The sequence below is a fragment of the Carettochelys insculpta genome, chromosome 25 (genome assembly GCF_033958435.1).
Source record: "Carettochelys insculpta isolate YL-2023 chromosome 25, ASM3395843v1, whole genome shotgun sequence".
In the NCBI taxonomy this organism is placed as follows: Eukaryota; Metazoa; Chordata; order Testudines; family Carettochelyidae; genus Carettochelys; species Carettochelys insculpta.
In genome coordinates, this window is record NC_134161.1 from 14,370,442 (window position 1) to 14,387,628 (window position 17,187).

At 43.5% G+C, this 17,187-nt stretch overlaps 1 protein-coding gene across 3 annotated transcripts in view; it reads right to left on the reverse strand.

Moving 5' to 3' along the window:
- The window catches only part of KCNJ5 (potassium inwardly rectifying channel subfamily J member 5), a 39,024-nt gene that overhangs the window by 14,852 nt on the left and 6,985 nt on the right, over positions 1-17,187 (reverse strand). For 2 of the 3 annotated variants that reach the window (XM_074976882.1, XM_074976880.1), the window contains exon 2: positions 4,606-5,543. In XM_074976882.1, the coding sequence (XP_074832983.1) occupies positions 4,606-5,536 (931 nt within the window). In that variant the 5' untranslated portion in view covers positions 5,537-5,543. Of the gene's footprint in view, positions 1-4,605; positions 5,544-11,722; positions 11,798-17,187 lie in introns of all 3 variants that reach the window. The other variant, XM_074976881.1, reaches the window with a different exon arrangement.

Genomic DNA, 17,187 nt, shown 5'->3' on the forward strand with positions numbered 1-17,187 from the left:
ACCTATGTTGAGAAAACCAGTTCTAGGGAATTATGGAGCCCCTTGGTGGTGGTAGCGAGGACTGGGAAAGCAAGAACAGCTCTTCTCATGAAAATCATCTGCAATTCTAAGCAGATCAAAACTCAGACTAAGATTGGGTTATTCAATTCCAGTGTCAAATCAGTCCTACTGTATGGAACAGAAACTTGGAGAACAACAAAGATGACTCAAAATATCCAGACATTTATCAATAACTACCTCTGTAAAATCCTCTGGATCAATTAGCCATACACCATCAACAACCAAGACCTGTGGCAACTGACTCACCAACTTCCTGCTGAGGAAGAATCGGGAAGAGAAGATTGCGATGGTTGGACATACCCTCAGAAAACCCACCACCACCATCAGTTGGAACCCACAAAGAAAACAGAAAAGAGAGAGCCCAGGAAACACCTGGTATAGAGACCTGAAGGCAGACACTAGAAAGACAGGATACACCTGGTCAGAACAGAAAAGATCACCCAGGACAGGGAATACTGGCAAATGGTCATCAATGGCCTATGCTCCAAGATGTAGGAGTGAAAGAGGCTTACTACTACTACTACTGGTGCTGAAGAGCATGATGGCCATAAACAGGAAGTAGTCAAATCTGTTTGCAGCAGATCGAGGTGGAAGGTTGGAGCACTTGGACCAGCTCCAGCAAAGCTCACGTAGCTCTGCCAATCTTCACCAGCGGATTGCAATCTGTGCTAAAGCACACTCTGAAACAGGAAGCCAGGGCTCTCCCATCTCTGGAACGGCCTGTGCTCAGAGATTTGCCAGGTTAAGGCATGATGCAGTCTTATTTAATTAGTGTTTGGTTCAAAACCTGCTCGTTTGTCCATGTTATTATTCCTGACGCAGTTACGGTAAGGCATTTCTGGAGGCAGCAGAAGTGGCTTTTGAATGCCACCAGAGTGGGGCTGGTTGTGTGAATTTCATAGAAGTTAGGTTTTCCACTCCAGCCCCCCTTAAATGTGGAATTGAAAGCACAGAGTGGTATGGAGATAGTTGCTTAAGGGTCAGTAATAAAGACACCCCATTCAGTCAGTAAGACATGAAATAACATTGGAGAAGGAAGAGAAATTTCACAGGGGGCTCAGGTTAAGTTAAAAAGTCTTCTTTGGCATTCCAGAGTACATGGCTTCCCTCCTCCCGGCAACTCTTCCCAGCTACTATCCTCAATCTTTTCCTGTGACTTAACCCCTTAAACTCCAAAAGGCTGATCTTATAAACTCACAATACTAGTGACAGCTTTTCTGCCTTCGGAATGCTTGGTCCGGGCTTCTAGTTAATGATGCCATCCTCTCTCCCGATACTAGTCCAACCACAATTTAAGGCTCTGAACTTACAAAGGATCAGGTGCACCTCACTATTTCCCAGACAGAGGCACCTCATTGAACCAATTCTGAATTCCCTACTGGAATTTAATTCTTAAAGCCCCATACAGATGGCTGAGTAGTGCCCCCTACAGGCCATACTGGGGGCAGACGTAATTGAAGACATCCTTACCCTGTTCCAGGGAGAACTGAAAGACATGCCCTGCCCTTCGCAAGTGCAAACTCAGCACTTTAATGCTCAGAGCAGCCCTGCAGTTGAGTAGGTAGGCACTTACCCATCGATGACACTGAGACCCAAAGAGGCAACTTTATGGTTCAAAGGTTATATTGAGAGTCAGCAGAACAGCCAGGAATAGAGGTCCTAGCCTGGAGGCAAGTGGTTTCTAATGGCGTCCAGCAAAAGAATGCCAAGAATCAAACCCAGGTCTCTTAAAACCCCATTCACCATCTGAACCACAAAGCCCCTTGGGCCTACCAATGAAGGAGGGAGAACTGGGGACAGGGTACCAGAAGCACTCATCCAGCTCTCTGTGAGTGGGAGACAGAGACGGGCCTTTAGCCAAACACTTCAAAACCTCAAAAGTCCATTGAAAGTCCACATTTGCTTGGAGTGGTGGACAAAGAACATGGGAGTTCTTACTTCCCCCCATACTGTCTCTGCCTTCCGTGCTTAATGTGATGCCAGCCATTAAGGTGAGGGAGGAAGAAAATGACACAAAGACAACTTGTATGCAGTATTGTAGCTATGGTGGTTCCAGAGTGTTACCGAGACAAGGAAGGTGAGATGACATCTTTGATTGGACCCACTTCTGTTGATGAGAGAGACAAGGTTTTGAGTGTACATGGAGCACTCCACAAACAACATGCCCTAGAAATTGAGTGCCTGTATATTGAGTGTTGCATAGGAAATCATCAGAATAGATGTTACCGTAGCCAATGAGTGATCCCTTCCTGTGTTCCAGGGAGTTCACACTGGTTGCAGCCCCTCTGATCTAAAAGGACTCCCATATGCATCTGCTGTCTCAGACTTGGTGGAAAGGAATTTAAAAACAAGATTTAGAGACAATTTTTTTCAACATTGTGTTACAAATAACTTTGCGTTCCAGCTTTGGGAAGCACTGGCCAGGTACATCGATACACAGGAGGACACTGGAATTCAATTGATTGAAACCGGGGTCACACCGATGATACTGCATAACACCTATCTGTTCTCTGTCTCCCTTCACCCTCTTCAAACTCCCCTTGAGAAAGTCAGCACAGCTTTTAGCTGTGGATTTGGCACCACACGCACATGTGCAATGAGGCTTTGGCATGGAAAGAAAGCTCAGCCAGCCATATCTCTCCTGTCCTATCTGTTACATGGTGCTGTTCTGTGCTTTTTAATGGCTGTGACATTCCACCTAGAAGGGGTTGTACTGTAGCAGGGGGGAATGATCTGTATACGTCCTCTCTCTCTGATCCTCACTGAGGCATATTTTCTGCACAATTGTAAAGAGGTTTGTGAAGAAACCAGATATCTTCTTATATAATGTATCCTGAGATATACTACATACTTGCAAATAAAGTAAATACAAATTAACATTGAATACTGGTACCATTTTAGACTACTGACCCTTGATCCTGTTTTGGGCCTATTCTGTCCCATATCACAATCAGTCCTCGTTATGCAGAAATTCTGTTTCACTAGGAGAGTGGTGAATCTGTGGAATGGGTTACCAAGGGAGGTGGTAGAATCTCCCTCCCTAGAGGTCTCTAAGTCTCAACTTGACAAAGCCCTGGATGGGATGATTTAGTTAGCGTTGGGCCTGGTTTCAGTGGGGGTCTGGACTCAATGACCTCCTCAGGTCTCTTCCAACCCAGTGAATCTATGATTCCTCCCAGAATTTTTGGTTTTAAATCAATTAAAAACACAAGAGGTGGGTGGATAAAGACCCACAAGTCAAAAGATGGGGTGACCAACAAAACCCTTGTATCCAAAACTAGCTGAACATGGGCGTGTTCAAAGATCAGGACTTTTTGGCTGTTGGGTTGCCTCTCCCATGTACAGAACTGATGCTTTCCTACAGCATCACCTATGCTTTGCTCAGTTCTTTCTAAAATGACCTTGGCAACAAACCTCCCACAAGTTCCCGTGGGAGACTGCTGCAGGCTAGAACACAATAATTCACATTTAACTCCAGCTCTGCACCTGTTGTTCCAACACACTGAATGATTATGCTCAGCAGGCACAAGAAAGCTGCTGTGCTTTCGAGATGTTTAGTTTAGTCCAGCTGGTGAAAATATAAAGTGTAACAAAATCTGTTCTCCTCATCCTCAGCCAGAGTGGAGACTGAAGGTAGAGGGATCTTCAATAAGCAGTAACTGTAGATATCTAAAATAGCATGGTCATAGTCTATTTTGAATGCAGGATAAAACTACGACAATAGCTATTTGAACCCAGGACTTACTGAACTAAATGCCTCATTAACAAATACTTGAGCTAAAAATAGAAGAATGATCATACCAGTGAGACCAAAGGCCCATCTAGCCAAGTATCCTGTCTTTTAACAGTGGCCAATGACAGGTGCTCCAGAGGGGATGAACAGAACAGGTGATCATCAAGTGATCCATCCCCTTTTGCCCTTTCTCAACTTCTGGCTAACAGTCTCCAGCAGAAGAATGTCAGGAATGAAACAGACAGGTCTCTTAAAACCCATCCTATCACCCTAAATGGTTGGCCACAAAGTTAAGTATCAGAGGGTAGCAGTGTTAGTCTGTATCTGCAAAAACAATGAGAAGACTACATGCATCTGACAAAGTGGGTATTTGCCCATGAAAACTTATACTCCAAAAAATCTGTTTGTCTATAAGGTGCCACAGGACTTCTCAAAATTAAGAAGAGAGTGCTGGGTAGACAGCCCTAGAAACTCTTCTTCAGCTCCCTCTACATGGGAGAGGGAGAGGACCTTCTAGCAAAACTTTTCAGAAGGTTGGAAGACCAGATTTGCTTTGAGTTGTGGACAAAGGACAGGGCTTTCTAACTTCTCCCCAGATTGGACCCCCCTCACGTGCTTAGCGAAATGCCATGCAGAACCACTTCTTGTCCTTAGAAGCAATAAAAGACTCATCTCTTATATGGCCCCCCAGCACCTGGCAGGAGTGGGGACAAAGACCCATATTCTTAGCCTTGGTGTCATTGGCAAATGTTGACATTTTGCGTTGGCATTTGCTTTTTGCACCATTCCAGTTACTTATGGCAAAGCCTTACCTGTTGCTTCAACCATTCCTTCCAAGATGACGACGATTTCAAACTCCTCCTTCTCCAGCTGGGCATGGGACATCTCCCAGAAGGGGCTCTTCTCATTGATTTCGTGCGAGATGATGAGTGGTGACACCAGGAATAGCCTGTCATCCCCAGTATCAAAGCCCACATTGATGTCTGTTTGGTTCAAGGGGATGAACTCCCCTTCTTTGGTCTGTTTGGATTTAATTAGCTTGGCTCTAATGGAAGCCTCGACAATGTGGGAATTCCGAAGATCCCCAACTCGGAACATTAGACAGAGCTTCTCATCCCTCATTGAAATCACGGCGTTGTTGGAAAACATGAGGGTCTCGGCCCTCTTCTTTGGTTGGCTGATTTTGACAAACATACACCCTACCATGAATGCATTGACGATGGAGCCTAAAATAGCCTGAACCAGAAGCAGTATGATGCCCTCGGGGCACTTTTCAGTGATAACCCTGTAGCCGTACCCAATTGTAGTCTCGGTCTCAATGGAAAACAAAAATGCAGAGACAAATCCACTGAGATTTTCAACACAGGGAATCCAGTTCTCATCCTCAAGGTGGTCGAGATCTCCCCGGATGTAGGCAATAAGCCACCAGATGAACCCAAAAAATAACCATGTGACAGTGTAGACCATGGTAAAGACGAGGAGGTTAAAGCGCCATTTGAGGTCCACCAGCGTAGTGAAGAGGTCGCTAAGGTAACGGTAGGTTTCATGGACATTTCCATGGTGCACATTGCACTTGCCACTCTTCTCCATATAACGCTGGCGTGGCTTCTTGGTTTCTGCTGCCAGGAGACGGGTACGGTCGGTGGCAATAGGGATGTAATCCCGTGCCTGTTTGGGAATCTTTTTGGGTGTGACTCCAATTTCCATGTCCTGGTTCATGAATATCCTAGAGTCTCCAGCCATGGTTGAGCTAGGGCAGAGTAAAATGAAATAATGTGTAAGATATTGGGAAAACAGCTTTTCCAAACCAGTGCTGCTTCCAAACTATATAAAGAGGTCAGAGCATACTTTGCAATATTAACACCATATTGGAAAGCTTTGTCTCCTAGTCATACAGTGCTTGGCTCAAGTGTATCATGCATTAGAAAAGCTTTTTGGTAGGGCCTTTGGAGGTTATATAATGAGAAGTAATTATTTAACACCTTCACCATTGCCTCATCTGTACAGAGTGCTAAATGATTGTAGCAAGAGGAGTGAACTGCTGGCTGTGAATGGCCCCTTTCCCTGAGTATTAAGTGCACATATCTTAATACTTATTTGGGTTATTACTTTTCTTGTGAAATAAAAGCTCTTTAGCTTCCCTTGTGCCAGGCAGAGAGAGATGAGAACTGAGGGCAATTTGACCTTATATTTTCAAAAGAGATTAGTGATTTTGGTACTTTAATTTTTTTTGGGGGTGTGGGGGGTGTGAGGGTGAAACAGGGCTCATTTGGGAGACCTTGAAGGGGGCTGGTTTACAAAAAGCACCAGATACCAAATTCTGCAAATCATATGCCCCTGAAAGCAGCTCAAGTCAGTCTAAACAGCAGTGTTATTTCTTAATAAGCTATTCCAAAAGAGTTATTCCAGAATAGTTTATTTTGAAATAATACTGATATGAAAAAAATGCATTTTGAAATTGGAGCTAGTCAATGGAAACTAAATCACTCTGCACTGGACAGGGAAAGATGGAAAGGAAGAGTGAGAGAGGCATCAAACACCAACAGATGCTGAGCCCACAGTTGCTACTGCTGCTTCCGCTATTTCAAAATACAGCATCTACACACAATGGAGCCTATTTTGATATACAGCCATTAGATGCACTATGGCTTATTTCAGAATAGGTGCTATTCCCTGTTTTAACAGCCCCTATTTTGAAATAGCTATTTCAAAACAGGCACTATTCCTTGTGGATTGAGGTTTACCTACTTTGAAATAAGCCAACTGCTATTTTGGAATAATTTTGAAATAGCAGTTGTGTTGTGTAGACAGTAGCAAAGTTATTTCAAAAGAACAGTACCAGAGAGATAGCTGCATTAGTCTGTATTCTGTCAAAACACAAAAGCAGTCCTGTAGCACTTTAAAGACCGACAAAATAATTTATTAGGTGATGAGCTTTTGTGGGACAAACCCACTTTGTAGCCTCACCCAACAGACTCCATATATAAATCACAGAGGCCCAAAAATTGTTATCAAGGTTGACAAATCAGAAAAATTGTTATCAAGGCTGGCAAATCAGATAGAAGAGCAGAAAGGGGGGAACTCACGGTCCCATTGTCCAAATCTTTACATGACTAATTACTAACAAATAGCACTAGTCTCTATTGCCAGGTTACAGTGTATCATCATCTTCACTGAACGTTAAAATTATAAAGTAGCTATCACTTTCTTTAATGGAAACTATTTCTTCTATTGAAAACAAAGGATTCCATCTTCAAACTCAGGGGAGAAAAAGAGTCTCCTACGGAGAGTTGCCTAAGAAGTTGTCAGTATATCAAAAAGTAGCAACTTTCTCCATGATATGTGTTCTCTGCAGTAGTCTTGGCAAACCCTATTAAAATCTAACCAAGACTGTTACAGTTCTATCTTTAATCTTCTTATGCATCTGTGAATGGGAAGAAGCGCAGAGATACAATCAAGAGTATTTTGGGAAAGACAAAGCTTAATGCTGAGCAAAATGGCTTCAGTTTTCAATATAAAGAGGTATTAAGGGGTGGGTAAGAAGGAAGGAGAAAGACAAATGAGGCAGCAAATTTCTGATTCTGTTGTATTGCAGCCAGTTTTGCAACTTCTAGCAGGGAATTCCTCTGAACCCTTGCATCAAAGCCACATAAATCAAACAAACACACAGGCTGTACTGATGCAGCCACATCTACTGGTCCACCATAGCATGCATGCCAGTGACTGACCAATCATCTGAGTCAAGATGGCAACATGCCTTTGTGGTTGGAGCAAGGGACTAAGAGCCGAGACCTGACTGCTAGACCCAGTGCCAGCAAGCTGGCTCCCTCAGCAAAGATTTTCCTTTACAGGAGAAGGAGGCACATGAATAAGAGATGTTACTGCCACTGTGTGTGCGCTCCCTCTGTAAAAGGTGAGAGGAGACATTCTATTACTGCAGCTCTTCTGGTGGGTAGCTGGACCCAGCATCTCCCTCTACTGCCATTTACCGAATTCACCTGCCTTCCCCAGTTTTGTTTTTTCATCATATTTTTTTCTTTCACCGGGCAGGTGCTGAAGCACTAGAATGGGTCACCTAGAGAGGTGATGGAATCTCCATCCCGAGAGGTTTTTAAGTCCCAGCTTGACAAAGTCCTGCCTGGGAAGATTAGTTAGGACTTATCCTGCTTTAGGCAGGGGGCTGGACTTGATGACCTCCTGAGGTTTCTACCAGTCCTAGGATTTTATGATTCACTGGAGCCCCAGATTTCTAGCATTTCTGAACCTGTCTAGTGAGAGCCCCAGAGTTCCGGGAAGTTGAGATGATCTCTGGTGGGAAATGGTATGATGTGAGCATGATGGGAGCAGTAGAGAGTTGGCAACAGATAGGGACAAGGGAGAAATATTTTTCTCCATCACAGCTTTATGTTCTGGAGCAAGGAGTGGATGGTGATGCCTGGTGCGAATAGGAGCTATGACACTTGTTAGCTGAATTTTTTCTGTGTACTGCACCTTTAACTCTCTTGGAATGTCAGGCCTGGCTCTCCACCTCCTTGCATCATGCACATCCACTGACATCTGGGCCCAGTGTGAGCATCAGAATGGCAGACAGTCCATTTACCCTCCCTTTGCTCAGATGCAAGTCAGCGGAGAATCTGTACAGAAGCAGACGTTTGGTGCAGTAGAGCTAGGTGCAAAGGGAACACACTGGATAGAGGCTGTCCCTTTGTTCTTACTTTGCCTGTCTTTTTTATTCATCTAAAAACCCAACGATTGAAATTCAAAAGTTCTGATTGCTCAAGGGGTATGGAAAGAAAAAAAGGTATCCAGATGATTTCCGTCTAAAAGAAGCTGTACTAAAGACATTAGCTTAGTTGTTAAGGGAATGTGAAGTGAAATTCTGCCATCAGTAAGACTGTGAAAGAAAGCACAGCTGAAAACATGCAGATGTGAATGATGAGGTTCTATACAAGGCAAGACAAGAAAAGTTTGAAATCTGGAAAAAAATCAAAATCCCTGCAACCCTGACTCATAAAAAACAGACTGGAGATATTGGTTATTAATGAAAGGACAACGCAACATGCCATGAGCAAAAGTGCCCAAGGAACTGGCAAAAATTGGCTGCTTAGGACGGCTGGTCTTTAATTACACGTCCAGTGAAATTGTTTGGGAAACTTTGGGGATACTTAAAGAGATTCCTGAAAGCCAAAAGGTTGCCTTTTGCAAGTGAATTGTAACACCCATTACCCTGTAATTAGAATTTGTTCGAATATTAGAATTAGAACGCTGTAATTAGAATTTGTCCTAATATTAATTTTCATTTCCCCTGTTGCAGTGTTAGGGTACGTCTACACAGAAGCCTCACTCTGAAATAAACCATTCTGGAATAGCTTTTTATGAAATAACACTGCTGCACACAAAACATCATTTTAAAATAGCTTTTAGCTATTTCAGAATACATTATCTGCACACAGGGAGCCTATTTTGAAAAAGAGCCATTGGAGGCAGTATGGCTCATTTAAAAATATGTGCCAGTCTCAGTCTTACCAGCAACTGTTTTGAAATAGGTGCTATTACCAATTTCAAAATAAGGTAACCATTATTTCAAGATTATGTCAAAATAGCGGTTGCGTCACGCAGACGCTAGGATAGTTATTTTGAAATAACTGTGTTGTGCAGACCTACCCTAAGACTCTTCTAGTTGAGAGATACAACTAATTGATCACCATCCTCTTCAGTATGAGATTAATTCATTTTTTCCAAAGGAGGAAGCATGATGTCTCAGGTAGAGCACAGGGTTGGGCGTAAAGAGACAAAACCTGGGTTCTGTACCTGGCTCTGTTAACAACCAATTTTTGTCTTGAGCAAAATGCTTCCCCATCTGTAAAATGGAGAATTAATACCATTCTATTTAAAAAAAACTAGGCAAATACAACTTTCAGTCTTGTAGGGATGTGCCCCTGACCTTAGAGGTTTACCCATTTGGTGACCTAACATACAGCCAAAAGGGAGAACCGTACAGCTATAAGTTTATTCCATGTATATAACCACTTCCATCATGCACTCACACCCTGTTTAATGGTAATTGGGTGCAAGAGAGAATTAGCACTGCTCTCTCTCAGGCAATAGATTCAAAGGCTGGAACTGGCATTTACCATCCTTGGTGAAACAAGGCCAGGATAATAAAAATGCCACTTTCGTACAAAGCCACATACTCTTTTAGATAGGCTGCTGCAGCTGCTGCAAAAGGAGATGAGCGTTGGGAACATTATCACTTCTGCAAAGAGGCCTTTTATCAGGCTTCTCGTATTGCTCAGCTTTAACTAGGATGCCAGACTTGGGGAGGGGAGGAGGGCACCAAGGGAAAGGATCTTCCAGTTGTTGAAATAGAACGAGATGGATTTTAGCTGAACTTTGAAGGGCACTATTTTGCTATGGCTGCTTCCAGACAGGATCAACATACCTCCTGCAACCCAAAGTCTGTTCTTGACTACTTTTTTCTTAGCAAGGTGATTTTTTTTCCCTTGTGAAGATTTTAGATCAAATCCAAATTTCATTAATGACAATGGGGATTTCACCTTTAACTGCAATAGGGACTTTAACATTTTTTGGAAGGGAAGGATGGCCATATGATTAAGGCAAAAAGGCATAGGATCAGGAGAGCTAGGTTTAATTTAGGCTTCTGACATGACCTTGGTTAAATCACTTACTCTCTTTGTGCTTCCGTTCCCTCTTTACAAAAATGAGATTATACCTCTTCCTCTCTCTTCCATTTCAGCAGTCAGACTCAAAACCTTTTGGGATTGTTTCTTATCAGGTTTCTGTACAGTGCTGTGCACATTGTGATCTTAATTAGGGTTAATATTTCTAGGCACTGTGGGAATTATTTGTATCATAAATCATCATCATCTGACTATGTACTGTGTGAGAATCCAGAGCACCACAAAAGCAGAAGGAAAATCTAAACAATTCCCTGTTCTTACCTTATGGCAGTAGTTAGTCAAATTGTTTTTGCCCCCGCTTAGCAGAAACACATGGTTCAGAACTTTTCCACAGCCACGCGTGTGCCCACTAACATTACAACTTTCATATTTATAAAACGACTACCCTTGAGGAGCAGCGGTACCAGTCTCTGTTCCAGAGGAGTATGGAAGAGTGGCCCAGGTATAGCTGCTATGTAGATCAGGACTGAGATGCACTGGCAGTTGCATGGGAGTGGTGGGCTAGTTCTGTGGCCTTGGCTTGAAGTGCATTAGTGGAGGTGTGGTGGGTGGGGTAGGAAAGGAATATCAAGGAGGGGCTGCAGCAGATGTTGCACCTGTCTACACTATGACTCTCCCTCCCCAAGTCAGCAGTGGCCAATCCATGGCTCTCAAGCTGCAGGAGTCTCTTCGAGCAATTAAATGCAGCTCCTGCTCAGAGCCGTGCACCAGGAGTGCCGTCTGCTGCGCTGCACATGCTCTCCAGCGTTTGGTGGGAGAAGCATGTGGTGACAGCAGAGGCTTTGCTGAGTCACCAGCATCGAGTCTGAGTGGGGGCTGGGGATGCCTGGTTCTCGGGGAGGGGGAGGCATTGAGCCATGTATTATGTTTATCTTCCAATAGCTATATAAAATAAGTATTTCTATACATCTATATAGATGAATAAATGTATAATACATGGCTCTTGCACTCTGTCCACTTGGCTCTTAGTCCTTAACTGGTGGGCCAGCCCAGTCTAAATTCTGTCACTTCAAAGCAGTGGAACTTACCCCAGCTGCACAATACTGAAACAGGATCGGGTCTGAGGGAGAGACCAGGGCAGAAGGACCAGCAGTCAGTCAAGTACAGTAATAAACTATTAAACACTCAGATAAAATGATTCTTATGGAGAGATCTGCTCTTTTGCTGCCCCTTGGTGCCACATTGTATGCAGCCCCAGCCCTCAATCATAGCAATAAAATTAAAGTACCTGACTGAAAGATGCCCAGAGGGATGGATCCTTATCACCAGGGACAAACAACAGATGGATCCGAGGGCAAGTGGACTGAAAGAGAAGAGAGGAGAAGGCAAATTGAGCAGGAGGCCCCAGGGTGGAATGGAGAAACCCCATTCTGGAGGGCTGGCCCTGGCAAATCTGTTGGGTGCTGCACGCCAGAGAGATAAGTATTGCCAAACGGATCTCCATTTCCCTGAAAGAAGGCAACTTTCTATTCACCTATCTCATTTGTTACCAGTGCTTCATTACAGTGAATCTGCCTATGACACGTGAGTGAAAAACCATGGGAGAAACAGACAGGCCCAACTGATCTTGGGCAAATAGTTCTGTTTCTCAAAGAACATCCAAGCAGACCTGTAGCATTTGAAATATTAACAATTTTATTTGTTAGGGAACGAGCTTCTGTGGGTAAGACCTGCTTCATCCTCTTCTTTGGTTCCCTCACCTTAAAAATGGGGCAAATGAAATCTGCTTCTTTCATAAAGTGTGTTGAGATCTCTGGACGAAAAACACTGTGTAAGAGCTACTCGGTTGTTATTAATAGACAGGGCAAAACATTTAAGAAAAACTGTAGAGGAGGGAAGCTGACAGCATATCAGTGATAAATGTTTGGTTCAAAGCACAGAAGCTGAATTACCTTGCCTTTCTCCCCCCTCCTGCCCAAATAATTCCTTTTCAAAGTACAATCTCACTCAGCACCAAAATATCAAGATTCCTTTCATTTCCTCTGTGTTTTCATGAGCTTGGCAGGATCGCTCTTCTGACACACTGACAAACCCAAGTGCTGATTTACAATAAAATTCCTCTGGGGCTCCAGGAGACACCTACCCAGCGAAACACAAAACAGGGGCCAATTGATGATCAGTCGGGCAGCTACCAAAGGAAGTGAAATGGCTTTGAAGCTTGTTAGAGAGCCCGGTTGATGACTACATGTATGCTCAAAGTTTGTTGTGCTTAGAAATACTGTAACACCGGCTGTTCAGTCTTTCAGAAAATGGGCAGTAAGAAAATTTCTCTGGGCAGAGAGCTGGCAGTGTATGGGTAGAGATGAAGTTTATGGATATATACAAAGACTGAACCTTTCTTGTCCGGCACCCTCAGGAGATGACTGGTGCCAGATGACTGAATTTGCCAGATCATGGGATGTCAATATTATCTAGCACATTACCAACACTTCCACCACTTACTGGGCTCCGAGAAGACATTTAAGGGTAAATTACAGTTAAATAACAGCACAGAACACAGAGTCAGAATTTGTGTCTGGAAATGAATTTTATGGGACCACAGAAAACTTGGTCGCATCCATGATAAATGGTTGTCTGGTTAACTAAAATTATGCCGGAATACAGATGTTGCCAGAAGAGAGAGCGGCGGATTAGAGATATTCAACCTGTATATATTCCTTCTTTCTTGGTGTGCTTTCTGTCTGTCTGCCCATCCACTCAGTGGCATTGGATGATACACATTTTAATATTCCAGGACTCTTTTTCATTGTACAATATGGCCCCATTGCCCTGATGTTTGAGCATCTCATGATTTTAATGCATTTATCCTCCCAATACCTCTATGAAATTGCATAGAGGCACAGAGAGGGTAAGTGACTTGTCCAAGAACACATGAGGACTGTGTCAGAGCAAGGACTCCAAGATTTGAGGGTAGTGCCTTGAACACTGGACCTCTCTCCTTTCCTTCTATGGAGTATAAACCTCACAGTTTCTAGTATGGCTGAAAATTGTTTTGAAAAAAATCAAGATAACACACGTACCCTGCGAAGAGTGACAAAAGTCATACAGCCATAGTGATGCTAGAAAGGGACCTCCCTCCTTGCACTGAGGAAAGGACCACGTGAATCTAGACAGGTGTGTGTCTAGCCTGTTTTGAAAATCTCCAGCCATCGGCATTTCACATCCTCCCTGGGAAGCCTCTTCCGGAGCTCAGCTACCCATAAATTTTGAAAGTTTTTCCTAATATCTAACTTAAATCCACCTTGCTGCAAATTAAACTCATTACACCTTGTCCCACCTTCAGTGAACACGGAGAACAATTGATCACATTATCTTCAGTTGGTCACCTATTATCTTCATACAAAATGCCCAGTGGATTTCAAAGTGACAGTACTGACTGGCACTGGTATGGGACAGCAGAAAAATTCTAAGTGCCCTTGACAGTGGAAGTCGCAGAAGTTGTCATGGGAAGCAATGTTGATTGCTGAAGAGGTGGCATTTACCCTTAAGCCCATAGCAAACCAATGTCCCAGTTGTCTAAGATGAAGGCAGAGAATGCCTGGCCAGACCAAACAGTGATTCAATGGCACAGAAGTTTTCTGAACTATCCTAAACAGAATTTAATGGAAAATTATACTCCTACTATGGTCAGTGTTAGTTAGTCAGCACAACTTGTAATCACGCTCTATGAATCCTACAGACTTTTTGAGCGATTTCTAAAGAGCTCCCTACAGAAGTATTTCTTAAACTATGTTCGTGAAACACAGGTGTTCCGTGAACAACTCATAGGTGTACTGCGAGTGTTTGGAAAAATACACTGATGGTCTATACTTTCTGTAATTAAAACCCAGCTTCAAAGTTACTTCTTCACCGCTATGATACCTGATTAAATTACTTCATTTTGGCTTTGCTGTACATGTTGCTGTTTGGTGGTTTTTTGGGGGGGGTGGCAGGTGAAGGGTTTTACAAAAATTATTTTTGAAAAAATTTTTATAGGTGTTCTGAATAAAAGTTCTTGTTTGGTGTTCTGAGGTCTCAAAAAGTTTAGGAAATGCTGCTCTACTGCATCGCATGCCCATTGAATAAGATAAGGCTTTTTCACCGGAGTTGCTTCAGAAAATTTTACACCAATAATGGCCTCTGCCCCATTGGATGAGGGACTGGATTGCACCCTCAGCAAGTTTGCAGATGACACAAAACTAGGGAGAGAGGTAGATACATTGGAGGGTAGAGAGAGAATCCAGAGGGACCTGGATAAATCAGAGGAGTGGGCCAAAAGAAATCTGATGCAGTTCAGCAAGGAAAAGTGCAGAGTCCTGCACCTGGTGCGGAAGAATCCCAGGCATTGTTATAGGCTGGGGACCAACTGGCTCAGCAGCAGTACGATGGAAAGGAACCTAGGGGTTGTGGTGGATGAAAGGCTGGATATGAGTAAACAGTGTGCCCTTGTAGCCAAGAAAGCTAACGGCATATTAGAGTGCATTAGGAGGAACATTTCGAGCAGATGTAGAAAAGTAGTTTTTCCCCTCTATTTGGCACTGGTGAGGTCACATCTTGAATATTGCGTCCAGTTTTGGGCCCCCCAGTATAAAAAGGATGTGGATTTGCTGGAGCAGGTTCAGCGAAGGGCAACAAAAATGATTAAGGGGCTGGACCACAAGACCCATGAAGATAGGCTGAGGGATTTGGGCTTGTTTAGTTTACAGAAGAGAAGATTTAGGGGTGATATAATAGCAGCCTTCAACTTCCTGAAGGGGAGCTCTAAAGAGGAGGGTGAGAAACTGTTCTCAGTGGTGTCAGATGGCAGAACAAGGAGTAATGGTCTGAAGTTGAAGAGGGGGAGGTGTAGGTTAGATATTAGGAGAAACTACTTCACCAGGAGGGTGGTGAAGCACTGGAATGTGTTGCCTAGAGAGGTGGTGGATTCTCCATCCCTCAAGATTTTTAAGTCTCGGCTTGACAAGGTCCTGGCTGGGATGACTTAGTGGGGGTTGATCCTGCTTGAAGCAGGGGGCTGGACTAGATGGCCTCCTGAGGTCCCTTCCAGGCCCATAACTCTGAGATTAGACATGGGGCCAAATCCACAGCTGGTGTAAAAATTTGCAGCTCCGTCAACTTTAATGGAGTCAAGCCCATTCACACCAGCGGAAAATCTGACTGTTTTCCTTTTATGAGACAAAACATGTTATTTTGATTGCTTGGGGCTAAAAATCCATTTGTTGGTGTTACCTCTTTAAAAAGCAGAATGAGCTAAAATAATAAAATCTGTTATTTTGTTTCTATTTACATCAGCTTTGCGGAGAGTGGGAGAGGCCTTTGAATGTATTTTCCAACAGGAATTAAAGCATGAAAAAATCATATATAAAATACAACCTTGTGGGTGCATTACAGATATACTGAGGTTAGTCTAATAAAAATACAGAAGAGACGCTAACAATGTAATGAAAAACAAAACAAAAGTTGGTGACTGGGAAATGCTTTGTGAGCTGTTCTAATGACTTTGCCAGTAGACTGGGAATTAATAGAGCCGGAGTGTTGTTGTATATAAAATAATGACTGGAGAGCATGTGGTTACTATAATATAAAGATCATGGAGTGTATGTTGCTTGGTATAATGACTTGCTCACAGTGGGAGTGTAAACATTGTAAGGCGTGGATGGCAGAATGTAATTAATATAAAATAACCGGGGAGCCGTATGCCATAGAATTCTATGCAGACAGGGTGGATAAAACACAGTATGATGGGGGTAGATTTGTAAGTTGGAGTTCAAGATCCTTCACTGAGCCTCTGATATTCAGTTGATAGTTGGATCCCCAACAAACCAAATCTGAAACTAAGCCTGCTTGATGTAGCCCTTTTCCAAGGAATCGGTTCTTCCCAGGTTTGGGCACTTCCTGCAGTACTCTGCTTTCAACACACTTCTTTCCCTATCTCCTTCTGGGGATGCCTGCTGCCCTTCTGATGTTTTTGGGGCTGCTTTGAGATATCATCTTGACAGCCCAACAGGGAACTGGGTTAAAGAGTTCCCCTACCCAGGCTACAAGGAAACCCCAGGCAAAGAGATGCACACATTCCTGCCATTGAGCAGGTATATTAGTCAATTCTCCCATCCCCAATGGCAATTAAGAATCACTATATAATCCTGCACCTTCTTGGAAAGTGGATGATAATATGACCATTGCTTAGCACATCTACAGCATTTTCCTTTCGAGGGTTTCAAAGATGAATTGGCTAAGCAAATCCTCCTGTGAAGTAGGACAGTGTTGTTATCTCCATTTCAGATGGGGAAATTGAGGCACAGGCAGGCGATGTGACCTATCCAAGGTTACACAGCTGTTTAAGTGTCAAAGTGCAGACTGGAATCCAGGCTTCCCTGCAAACATCCAGGCGGCTTTTTAGACCGATAGGAAGGGGCTGTCTCTAACATTAAAAGGTTCCGAGATTCAGTTTGGACGAGCACTTAGAATCCTGACTGCTTCTCTGGACTCTTCCAAGCACCTGGGATTGCACGTCTGGGCTGGAAGAGTTATGAGACTGGGCTTCCTCAGGAAATTGGGCCCCAGAAGTGAGACAGCCTATCCCTCATCTAGGCGTGCTTACCTAAACAATTTAGAACTAACTTACTGAGATCCTCCCTCGCCAAGAGCTAGTGAGAAGCTTCAGTTTCACTCCCCTTCCATCCCCTCGCTTTTCCCACTACACTTCTACAGCAC